This window comes from Carcharodon carcharias, chromosome 17 (assembly GCF_017639515.1).
Source record: "Carcharodon carcharias isolate sCarCar2 chromosome 17, sCarCar2.pri, whole genome shotgun sequence".
NCBI lineage: Eukaryota > Metazoa > Chordata > Chondrichthyes > Lamniformes > Lamnidae > Carcharodon > Carcharodon carcharias.
This window is the reverse complement of record NC_054483.1, coordinates 59,952,744-59,965,665: the sequence shown is the minus strand read 5'-3', so window position 1 is coordinate 59,965,665 and position 12,922 is coordinate 59,952,744. Positions and strand designations below refer to the sequence as shown.

Sequence of the window (12,922 nt, the reverse complement as noted above, 5' to 3'; positions counted from 1 at the left end):
AGAACTGACTACTTTTTGGTGGGCCAGCAAAAAGGGTTACTTTTGTTGCAATCATAACGAGAAGTGTTGAAAATACTCAGCACATCTGCCAGCATCTGAGCAGAGAGAAACAGAGGTCAGTAACTCTGTCAGAACTAGTGCAGAGTGTGAAGCATTGACTCTTTGCTCTCTCCACAGGTGCTGCCTGGCTTGCTCAGTATTTCCAGCATTTTGTTTATGTTTCAGGTTTTCAATACTTTGCTCTCCTATTATATGTTTCATGCTGGACATTTGCAAGTATGGCAAGTTTCAATTTAAAATGAGAAAATATTTATCACACAATGTTAACAGAAAATTGATATTTTACAAAGTCCACTTGAGTGGATAGAAATAGTAAGTTATTGCAGGTGAATTGGTTGGTGCTAATTTACTGCAAGATTTTTTGCCATTTTTAAACTTGGAATTGAAACCAGGGTCATGTGCCAACAGAATACATCACTGATAGTTCAAGATATTCTCATTTGTACATAGAATTGTTGATTGTGGACCTGCAGTGTTTGTGAGGGTCAAGTCTTTTGGATGTCACTGTCCAGATATTGCACAGGGCCAGGTTCAAGGAAGTGGAGCTGGTTGTATAACATGAATGACTAAGTTGTGTGTAATTGTCTGACAATGGTTGTAAAGTAACACTGAAACCCGAGCTTTTGATGAGCTTTATAATTAGAGGCAGAGAGTACAAAAGCCAATAAGTTTTGCTAAGGCTCTATAAACCAGTTCAACCCCACTGTGACAACGGTTCCCAATTCTGGGCATCCAAGGGATGTGACGGGGAAGGTTAAGAGGTCCAGAAGCAGCTGAAGCGCCAGGGTCTTTGATTTCTTTCCTTGGTTCAGAGCAACTGAGTGTGCACAAGACAGGCCTTTTGGGGGCACTGTGCTTGCTGCTCCTGGTTCATTTCCTGTTAAGCAAATGGCTGATGGGTGACAATATGCACATAATATAAATGTAGGACTTAATAAATTCTTCACTACTAAAGGAACTATTTCAGCAGCAGTGAAAAATTGGGGAAAAAAAAAAGAAAAACAGTTGTAAACGCAATAAATACAAGATACGAATAAATTTTTAATGAGACCATCCACTTTAAAACAGCAAATAAATAGAGCGATGATACGGAACTTCCTTCGTTAAGTTCAACCATTAGGACTACCAAATACTGAGAAGCTTGAGGTTTGGGTAAAAAATATAAAGCTGCCATTAACCCTGTAAAGCTATAGGGCTACGAAGACAACTAAATGAATTTTGCTTGTATTCGTACCAGAAGTGGAAATACACCTCAACTTCAAGGTGTAATTTGTGGATAAGCATAGCCCAAAGATAAAACCAAAATACTGCGGAGCTGGAAATCTGAAACAAAAACAGAAAATGCTGGAAAAACTCAGCAGGTCTAACAGCAGCTGCGGAGAGAAAGTCAGAGCTAACGTTTCAGTGCGAAAGAGAAGTAAAAATGTGATGAAATTTATACTGTTTCTTGGGGGTGGAGCAGGTGAAGCTGGATAGGAGGCCAGGAACAGGGGGAGGCAAAAGAGAGATTGACAAAGATGTCACTACCAAAAGGACAAAGGAGGTGTTAATGGTAGTGGTACTGGCTAAAGGAGGTGCTGATGGTGGCATTAAGGTCAGAAAGCAGAATGTGATAATAGCAGGACGAGGGTAAGCACTCTGGAAAGAACAACATGAACAAGTGACAGAAGGACCTTATGGGGGTGGGGTAGGGTGAGGGGACGGTGGTGGGAAAAAAGATCAAAAGTAGCATAAAAGATGGGGATAAACCAAAAAGTAAAAATGAAAATAAAAATAAGTGGATAAAAAATAAAAATGAATATTGAGAAAAGGAGATCACAAAGGGGTGAGGTTGGAGGAGAGAGTTCGTGGACTGAAGTTATTGATCTCAATGTTAAGTCTGGAAGGCTGTAAAGTGCCTAGTTGGAAAATGAGGTGTTGTTCCTCCAGTTTGCATTGGGCTTCACTGGAACAATGCAACAGGCCAAGGACGGACACGTGGGCATGAGAGCAGGATGGTGTGTTGAAATGGCTAGCGACAGGAAGGTCTAGGTCCACAAACCTAGTCTGTATTTGGTCTCTGTAATGTAGAGGAGACCGCATTGGGAGCAGTTAATGCAGTAGACCAAATTGAAGGAAGTGCAAGTGAAGTGCTGCTTCACCTAAAAGGAGTGTTTGGGCCCTTGGACAGTAAGGAGAGAGGGAGTAAAGGGGCTGGTGTTGCACCTTCTGCAATTGCATGGGAAGATGCCGTGGAAGGGGGTTGAGGTGTAGGGGGTGATGGAGGACGAGGCTGTCCTGGAGGGAACAGTCCCTACGGAATGCTGACGGCGGCCGACAGGGGCGGTGGGGGGGTGGAGAATGTGTTTGGCGCAAGCATCATGATGGAGTTGGTGGAATTGGCAGAGGATGATCCTTTGAATGTAGAATGTAGGGGTGAAAAGTGAGGACACGGGGGACCCTATCATGGCTCTGGGAGGGAAAGGAAGGTGCGTGGGCAGAGGCGCAGGAGATGGGTCAGACATGTTTGAGGGCCCTGTCAACCACAGTCAAGGGGAACCCTTGGTTAAGGAAAAAGGAAGACACGTCAGAGGAACTGTTTTGGAAAGTGGCATCATCAGAACAGATGTGATGGAGGCAAAGAAACTGAGAGAATGGGATGGAGCCCTTACAGGAAGCAGGGTGTGAGGAGCTGTAGTCGAGGTAGTTGTTGAAGTTGGTGGGCTTGTAATGAATATTGGTGGACGGGCTATCGCCAGAAATTGAGACTGAGAGGTCAAGGAAGAGAAGGGAAGTGTCAATGGTGGACCATGTGAGGGGGGTTGGAGGGATAGAAATTGGATGCAAAATTGATAAATTTTTCCAGGTCCAGACGAGAGCATGAAGCAGCACCGAAACAGTCATCGACGTACTGAGAAAAGAGTTGTGGGGGAGGGGTGGTGCTGAGTAGGACTGGAACAAGGAATGTTCCACATACCCCATAAAGAGACAGGCATAACTGGGTACCCATAGCCACATATTTTATTTGGAGGAAGTGAGACAAGTTTAAGGAGAAATTGTTCAGTGAGAGAACAAGTTCAGCCAGATGGAGGAGAGTGGTGGTGGATGGGATTGTTCGGGCCTCTGTTCGAGGAAGAAGCAGAGAGCCCTCAGATCATCCTGGTGAGGGATGGAGGTGTAGAGGGATTGGACGTTCATGGTGAAGAGGAGACAGTTAGGGCCAGGGAACTGGAAATTGTTGATATCAGGTAGGGCATCAGAGGAATCGTGGATGTAGGTGGGAAGAGACTAGACAAGGGGGGAGAGAATGGAGTTAAGATAGGAAGAAATGTGTTCCATGGGGCAGGAGCAGGCTGATATGATCAGTCTACCAGGACAGTCCAGTTTGTGGATTTTGGGTAGGAAGTAGAAGCAGGCCGTCTGAGGTTGGGAGACTATGAGCTTAGAAGTTGTGGAAGGAAGATCTCCAGGGGAGATGAGGTCAGTGACAGTCTTTGAAACAATGGCTGGACAAGGGGAAAGAGAACGGAGTTGAGGTAGGAAGAAATGAGTTCCATGTGGCAGGAACAGGCTGACACAATCGGTCTACCGGGACAGCCCTGTTTGGGGATTTTAGGAAGGAGGTAAAAGCGGGCTGTCCGGGGTTGGGGGACCATGGGGTCAGAAGCTGTGGAGGGAAGATCTCCAGAGGAGATTGAGGTCAATGACTGTCCTGGAAACAATGGCTTGATGTTCGATGGTGGGGTCATGAACCTGGAGGTAGGTAGAAGGAAGTGTCTGAGAGTTGGTGCTCAGCCTCTGCAAGGTAGAGACCAGTACACCAGACAACAACAGCACCACCTTTGTCAGGGTTGGACCTGAGAGAACAAAGTGCAGCAAGCGCAGAAGGAGACAGGTTAGAGTGGGTGAAAGGAGCAGAGAAGTTGAGACGACTGATATCACACTGACAGTTCTCAATGAAAAGATCAAGAGCAGGTAAGAAGCCAGAGAGAGGGGTCCAGGTGGAGGGAGAATACTGGAGGTGGGTGAAAGGATCCATTGAACTGGGGGAGGACTCCTGCCCAAAGAAGTGAGCACAGAGATGAAGGCGGCGGAAGAAGAGTTCAGCATCGTGCCGAGCCCGGAATTCATTGAGGTGAGGGCGTAAGGGTATGAAACTGAGTCCTTTACTGAGTACTGAATTTTCAGCATTAGAGAGGGGAAGGTCAGAGGGTATGGTGAATACACAGCAAGGGCTGGGATCAGAAAATGGAATGGGATCAGAGGGACTGGAAGGGGTGGAGGGTCCTGGATGAACATTTGTATCATGGGTTTTTGGAGCTTGCATTCCTTAACACCTGAAAGGAAGAGACAAAGTTTCTTGTTAAGATGTCGGATGAGACCAAGAATAAAATGAAACTGGGGACAAGGACAGCTTTGAGATAGGATGAGTCGGTGCTGCTGGAGAGAGAGGTCGACTGCGTTCGTATGGCAGCGCATGACACTGAGTGTGGATCTCAGGATGTGACAAGAACAGCAGTCCGAGGAGCTTTGTATGTCCCAGAGATAACTGTAATCCTGGGTGGATTCAAAATACGAGGGATGGAACTTCAGTTCGAATCCACGTGGGGTAAGTCAGAGATGGAGACAGTTGCTGAGGAAGGAAACATGGCTGTGAAAGTAAGTTTTAGTAAACACCTTGTCAAACACCAGGAGGGGAATAGAAAGCAATGAAGGTGAAGAGGGCAAAAGAGACAAGAGGAAATCCTATCGGAGAAAAGCAGTACTTCAAGGTAGGCTTTTCTGGAAGAGAAGTGGCAGTAAATTAAATGCTAAGATAAAAGCAAATTATCGCAGATGCTGGAATCTGAAACAAAAACAGAAAATGCTGGAAAAACTCAGAAGGTCTAAGAGCACCTGTGGAGAGAAAGACAAAGTTAATGTTTCGAATCCATATGACTCTTCTTCAGAGCTAAAAAGTAAAAACGTGATGAAATTTATACTGTTTAAGGGGGGGTACGGAGCAGGTGAAACCTGATTGAAGGCTAGCGATAGATGGAGGCAAAGGAGAAATTGACAACGATGTCACTAACAAAACTAAAGGAGGTGCAGATGGTGGCATTAAGGTCAGAAAGCAGAATGTGGTAATAGCAGGGCAAGGGTAAGCACTTTGGAAAGAACAACATGAACAAGTGGCAGATTGGCCCTTGTGGGTGTGGGGTGGGGTGAGGGGACGGTGGTGGGAAAAAATATCAAAAATAGGATAAAAGGTGAGGATAAAACAATGAATAAAAATGAAAATAAATAAAAATAAGTGAATTAAAAAATAAAAATGAATATTGAAGAAAGGGGATATAAAAGGGGTGAGGATGGAGGAGAGCATTCATGTTCTGAAGTTGTTGAACTTAATGTTAAGTCCAGAAGGCTGTAAAGTGCCTAGTCGGAAGATGAGGTGCTGTTCCTCCAGTTTGCATTGGGCTTCACTGGAACATTGCAGCAGGCCAAGGACGGACATGTGGGCATGAGAGCAGGGTGGTGTGTTGAAATGGCAAGCGACAGGAAGTTCTGGGTCGTGCATGCGGACAGACTGAAGGTGTTCCGCAAAGTGGTCACCCCAGTATAGAGGGGACCATATTGGGAGTAGCAAATGCAATGGACCAAATTGAAGGAGGTGCAAGTGAAGCAATTAATTAAATTAATCATTAAAATCATTCGAATCATTAAAACCAACCCCCACCGCATCATATTACAGGGACATTTCATTACCATGCATGAAATATATAAAGACAAACAGCATTCATTTTTGAGTGAAAAGCTAAGGAACTGGTTGATACTAAAGCAATAATGAAACTCCCAACTACCACTGATAAAAATCTTTGGTCTCATCCTACACAGTGGCTCAAAATATTGCCAAAGCAAAAAAATTGAATCCAATTGCTAGGAGTTAATAATGTCACATGCTATTAAGATTGTAAGGGAAATATTTGAAGAGCAGAAGGCCAAGGATAAAAATACCAATGTCAAATGACACTGTCAGATGCTGGATTGAGTTTTGGAGTGCATTGATTAAGTGTATGACAATGAATTTGCTGTATAACCTGATGACTGCACAGACATTTCTCAAAGTTCCTGTCTGCTCCTCCATGTTCAGCATGTGTGGAATGAGGAACTAAAAATACACTTCTAGCTTTGCAAAGGGCTCAAGACAACAACAAAAGTCAGATGATATTTTCGAATTGCACAATCCCATGTTCATGCGTACAGAGGTGAGATGTCTATCTCTAGGCAGAATGCAAACCTGCATAATCTCAAAGAAGAAAAACATACTTGCTAAGAAACCTAAACTTTGAGGTGCTGAATGATGACTTGTGGCTGTCTATACTGGTTTACCTCACAGGCCTATTCAATGAAATGAATAAAGCTGAATAAAACTCCACCCAGGTGGAAGAACTCATTTTTTTTGCCTGGCATGAAAGAATTGAGACATTCAAAAGGCAACTGTTAATCTGGAAAGTTCTGCCTTGTGGGGAGGGGGGTGCAGTGGGGTTGAAACTGGGGGTATGTTTGAAATTTTATCTTACAAGAAGAAAACATTGATTTGGGCATAATCAAATCACAACTGGGAGCACATCTTTCTGGTTTTCTTCAGTCCTCCAACCAAAGTTAGGTCCAACCCACAAACAAGGACAAGCAGTAAGGAGCCAAATTCATTTCAGCCCATGCTATTGACATCAATTCTATCTGCACCATCCATCCATCCTGCCCACAAGGAGTCTGAGTTGCTGTGGCATCATGCACTTTTACATGCATGCTGTAGTCCAGGGCCATGGATAGTGATGGTAGAGGCTCCAATTTTCTTTTTCATCACATGGCTGACCAGGAATCTCTCCCACTTTTACTGCCTGCTGTTGTCATATTTTGAGAAGACTTACAGGTTGATACTCAACTCATTTGACTATGCCATGAATGCACCTTCCTTGACTATCAAGTCCTGGAATGGGACTGGAACCTAGAACTGCTGGCTCAGAAGCAGGGACACTACAACTGCTCCACAAGACCTCAATCTTTCTGGTCTACAAAACAAATTTAATACATATTTTCCAGCACTCACAATGGAGAAATCTGCTACAAACCTTAAGCTGCCAATTTCTGTCCCACTGAAGCTATCAAAAGAGCTCATTGACATTTCATCAGACAGATCCCTCAGAATCAAATTTAGTGAAATGCCCCTGGAGGCATTTTGCCGTGAATGCTCTTATGGATACAGCACTGCTTCACTGAAAGTGTTGGGTCCCATTTAACGCAACCTATTTTTGCAATCGCATCAATGAAAACTAAGTATTGAGCCAGGATAAACATTGGCCATGACAAGTGCATGTATTTGTCAAAGACATCGCGACATATTGATAGAATTGTTGCTCTGCAACTATAAAACTAACTTTTAGTCAAAAGGCACTTGTGTTACAGGCATCCCAGGAATGTTATAATATGGGAAAGGCGGGTGGCCTCAAAAGCAAAAACGTTGAGAGCCCTTGAGCTAAACCATCATTCCAGGCAGACTGTCTTACCTGAATGAAGGCATGAAGAAACCTCTACCATCATTAACAGTGCAGCAGAGTGTCAGTCTAGGTTTTGTACTCAAGTTCTGGTGTGGGGTTTGTTGACATCTGGATTTTCGTGTCCTCCTGGACTTGGGAACGGGGTCGGGAATCGCCAGAACTTAGGTTTTTTTCTGCAATTATGAATTTTTCCAAGAGAAATAAGTCCACACAATTTCCTCAAGGTGGGAAGAAGATCAGAAGAGACTTGGGTCACGATGCTGCCTGCACTTCCACTGATATCAGCATCACCATGATAAAGCCCATGGGAAATCACCTTTTCATTCCCCAATATTTTTGCTCGTGTGCATTTCTGAAGGTTTCTGAGAATGCATCTCCTTCATTCAGTCATGAACACTTCTGCCAGATTGGTAAAAGTTCAGGAAAGGTTGTCAACCACTCCTTGTAAGCTTTTTCTTCAACTTCTAAAAGTGAATGCTTGCAAGAGCACTAATTCTCTGCCAGGGGGCAGGGTGGAGACCAAGGAGTCAGTTGAGGCCACAACCAGCACAGCCACATACCCGCCAGCAACAGGTCACTGCTACCAGAAAACAATCAGCCAATCCTTCACAATTGTCTCTTTTGTTATGGGTTCAACACCAGGTCACCTCCAAGTCATAGAGGCTCAGGTGCAGCAGTAGCAGCATGAGCAATGTCGTGAGCCCGCAGACAGGAGGAAGCTCAACTCTGAGTATCCACAGAATGAAGCAGTACCCACCGCAAAGGGTGTACAGAAACAGGCTCATTTACCTAGGCATGACTGAGAGACAATGCAGGAAGAGGCTGCATTTCTCCAGAGAGATCGTGCCCAAGCTGTGCATCCTTCTCCACAAAGACCCTCAGCCAAGGTCACTCCAGAAGCATGCACTACCTCTGCCATGCACTGAAGCTCACCATGGCCCTTAACTTTTTTGTGACATGCTCCTTCCAAGGCTTCATGGCTGTCTTGCATGGCATTTCCAGTCAGTTGTGCACAGCGTGTATTCTCATTGTGACCAATGCCCCTTTTCAACAGGGTGGCCTGGTTCATCTTTTGTGACACTGACACAGCATCTCAGACACAGAACGTGACAGGGTTCGTCTCGCTGGTTTTTCACAGGTGCAGGACATGGATAACTGCATGCACATTGCTATAAGGACTCCCATGCAGATTGCAGACTGCGACATAAAAAGGGCTACCACTCTGTGAATATACAAGCATTCTGTGAACATTGCAAGAGATTCCTTCTTGTCTGCACTTATTTCCCTGGCTGCTTTCATGACTCTTTTCGTCTTTGTGAATCAGGGCTGCCATGAATATTCACACAAACCCCTCAGCTACATGGATGGATACTCAGGCATAAAGGGTATCCTTTGAGAAGGTGGTTACTCACATCCCTGCAGAGGCCACAAACAGAGATACAATGAAAGCCATCTTCACACAAGGGCTCTCACTGAACAGATTAGCCTATTCAAGATGCAGTTCAGATGGCTCGTTCACTCGGGGGTTCTCTACAATACACTCTTGCCTGGTTTTCCCCATATCATCATAGCTTGCTGCATGCTACTCACCATCACCCACACATTCCATGGCCGTAATCCACAAGTTGGATCGCACACAGATTTGGGGTCCCATTCCTTGTCCTCCATTGTTCAGGGGTTGTGCATCCTCTTCTCCTGCAAAGACAAAAGGGAAATGGTGATGTGGTAGCACATTGAGCCATGCTGATTGGAGATTATTCCAAGTGTTCTACAGTTAATTTTCATCACTGCCATCCTTTATCATTGACATTGCTTGCTGCACCTTTGCGATGGGCACATGTTCCTGACCATCATGCGCCATTTGTCCGCCCGATGTCTGGCATGCTGTATACAGCAATGCCAGGCTGCATACCTCGTAGGGACATCTCATTCCCCTTGCCGGAGTGTAGAAGGTCACTGAAGCACTTTCCAGGTCCTTAGATATCTTCACCCAAGCTCCTTTTGTGATGGTTGGAGAGAATCTGGGTCCTTTAGGGAACAGGATGTCCAGGTTGTGCTTCAAGAAGCAAGGCTTCCAGGGATTCCTCCTTACTTCCTCAGTCTGCCAGCCTGAGATAAAGGGATACAAGGGACATGAGTCACGATGTGTGGTACTCATGGTGTTCCTTGTCATTAGCCTTATGGGTAGCGGAGGGGTTGCTGCTCTGCATGCGCCATTTGAGGAAAGGGATTGCACAGCACAGACTTGGTGGCCTCAGCATTGCATGTCAAGGGACAGGGTGGTAAGCCATGTCTCAGCATTGCATGGCAAGGGACAGGGTGGTAAGCCATGTCTTATAATACCAATGCAGTTAAGGCCCAAGGTCTTCGAGGTGCTTTCCTGCTTTGCAGTACTTCTAGAATAGTCATGGGAATATTCAGTGTCCTGCCTCATCTGATGGGGCATGCAATCAGATGGGTGTGGTAGGTGTCAGAGGGTCTGAATTGTAAGTGAGGGGTAGAACAGTTGAAATGTACTGCTGTGGCCAAACAGAGCATTGTGAGCTGCTGCATAAAGATTTTTTTTAAAAGCTGTGTCTTTCAGGAGTGAGAAACAAAAGATTGTTACAGCCGGGTGCACAGTAAGGGGTAGATTTGATTTGAACAGAGGACACAGCGATAGCTAATGAGTACACTAAGGGAATGCTCTTAATGGACCAGCTTTCACAGAGAAACAACTTTTCAGCCAGCAGTCACATAAAAGTAAGTACTCACAGTGCAAAGGTCAGAGTTCTCCTCCAGTGACCTCCCAGGCTTGGATCTAGGCGGAACATCCTGAACTGCGTCATGAACTGTCCTTTTACTGTGCACAGGACAGGAAGTACCTGCCTCGCCAACCAAGCTCTTCCGGGTCCACACCCAGGCCTGAACACTAATCTCTCTGAGATGACATGTAGCTGGAAGTGGGTGTGGAAGAATGTGTGCTGTGTTTCCGAAGTTGGCAGTTGTCCCGATTTATGTTTTATGAGCCCAACACAAAAATCCAGCCCGATTTATTGCAGTAGAGAATACAGATCAGCAGCTCGTAATAGAAACCTTTCGCTTTTGATTTCTACTGGATGAGACCCTGCCGCCTAAGCAGTATGGGCTGTCCATTTTCATCTCCATCAATTTCAAGATGAAAACGTACCCCATTGATTCAGACTAGGAAGTTGCTATTCTGATATAGAAATTTTTGGCGTTGCCTGACTCTCAGGCAGCTACAAGTACATATTACTGTCCCCAGTGCTGTATCCAAGGAGAACAGGAGTGCCACTACAGGTGCAGGGAAGTCTCACTCAGCCCCCGATTTTGTACGAGAATATACAGAAATGGTCACATAGTGCTAACATTACTGGATTAGTAATCCAGAGGACCAGACAAACGCTGCGGAGACATGAATTCAGGTCTCACCCTGGTGGCTGGTGGAATTTAAATTCGATGAATCAATAAATTTGGAATGGAAAGTTTGCCTCATGGTGCTCATGAAACTACCAGGTTGTGGTAACAACCCATCTGGTTCACTAATGTCCTTCAGCAAAATCTGCCATCCTTACCTGGTCCGACCTACATGTGACTCCGATCCACAGAAATATGGTTGACTTTTAACTGCCTTCTGAAATGGCCTAGCAAGCCATTCAGTTGCATCAATCTGCTACAGAAAGGTTGAATAAGAATAAAACTGGACAGACCATCTGATACCAACTTAGGCATCAGAAACCTCAAAGTCCTCCCTACTAATATCTGGGTACTGTGTCAAAATTGGTAGAGCCATTTTACAGACTAGGCAAGCAACAGCCTGACATTATCATACTCACCAAATCATACTTTTTGCCAGTGTCACCAGCAGTACAGGCCCACCAGAGTGGCAGCACAGCAGTATATTGTGAGGAAGGTGGCAACTGGAATGTTCAACATTGACTTGGGAACCCATGAAGTCTCATGGCATCAGACCAAATATGTGTATGGAAGCCTCATGCTGATTACCACCTACCACCCTCCCTCAGCTGATGAATCAGTGCTCTTCCATGTTAAACACCACTTGGAAAAAGCACTGAGGGTAGTAAGGTCATAGACTTTACTCTGCGTGGGGGACTTCAATGTTCATCGCCAAGAGTGGCTTGGTAGTGCCACTACAGACCGAGCTAGGCAAGTACTGAAGGGCATATGTGCAAGACCGGGCCTGCGGCAGGTGGTAAGGAAAACAAGAGGGAAAAACCTATTTTAACTTGTTTTCACCAATACCCTTATCAGAAACGCATTTGACCATAATGGTATTTATAGGAGTGACCACTGCACAGTGCTTGTAGAGTCGAGGTCCCATCTTCACTGAGGGTGCAAACGTGTTGTGTGATGCTGCCATTGTGCTAAACTGGATTGCTTCAGAACAGAGCTAGCAGATCAAAACTCGACATCCATGATATGCCATGGCCATCAGTAGCAGCAGAATTGTATACAACCACAATCTGTAACCTCATGGCCCAACATATACCACACTTTACCATTACCATCAGGTCGAGGACCCTGGTTCAATGAAGAATACAAGAAAGCATGCCAGGGGCAACATTAGGCACACCTAACAATGAGGTACCAACCTGATGAAGCCACAGCACAGGACTACATACATGCTAAGCAGTGGAAGCAGCATGATAGAGACAGAGCTAAACGATTCCACAACCAACAGAGCAAGTGAAAACTCTGAAGTCCCTCTACATCCTGACGTGAACATTGGTGGACAATTAAACAACTAACTGGAAGAGGAGACTCCACAAACAACCTCATCCACAATAATGGGGGAGACCAGCACATCAGAACAAAAGACAAGACAAGCATTTGCAACCACCTTGAGCCAGAAATTCCAAGTGGATGATGCGCTTACGCCTCGTCATGAGGTCCCAGCATCCTATGTGCCAATCTTCAGGCAACTCAGTTCATTCCACGTGATATCAAGAAATGGCTGAAGCCACTAGATACAGCAAAGGTCATGAGCCCTGACACCAGCCTGGCTGTACCACTGAAGATTTGTGCTCCCGAACTAGCTGCTCTCCTTAGCCAAGCTGTTCAAGTACAGCTACAACAACACACAAACAATGTGGAAAATTGCCCAGGTAAATCCTGGCCTCAAACAGCAGGACAAATCCAACCCAGCCATTTATAACCTCAGCAGTCCACTCTCAATCATTGGCAAAGTGATGGAAGATATCGTTGACAGTGCTATCAAGCAAGACTTACTCAGCAATAAATATGCTGTTAGATCTGTCTGATAGTCCCCCCATACTATTTACAATCTACCTGACAATAGCTATTCACCTCCTCAAAGATCAACT

The 12,922-nt window shown here is 45.1% G+C and overlaps 1 protein-coding gene across 4 annotated transcripts in view; it reads right to left on the bottom strand.

Moving 5' to 3' along the window:
- Positions 1 to 10,451, bottom strand: part of LOC121289795 (tumor necrosis factor receptor superfamily member 6-like) — a 58,726-nt gene extending 48,275 nt beyond the window's left edge. For 2 of the 4 annotated variants that reach the window (XM_041209609.1, XM_041209611.1), the window contains exons 1-3: positions 10,332 to 10,442; positions 9,490 to 9,686; positions 9,168 to 9,272 (exon numbers count right to left, since the gene is read on the bottom strand). In XM_041209609.1, coding sequence (XP_041065543.1) covers positions 9,168 to 9,245 — 78 coding nt within the window. In that variant the 5' untranslated portion in view covers positions 9,246 to 9,272; positions 9,490 to 9,686; positions 10,332 to 10,442. Of the gene's footprint in view, positions 1 to 9,167; positions 9,273 to 9,489; positions 9,687 to 10,331 lie in introns of all 4 variants that reach the window. The other 2 variants (XM_041209606.1, XM_041209607.1) reach the window with 2 other exon arrangements.
- Between the last annotated feature and the right edge of the window lie 2,471 nt (positions 10,452 to 12,922).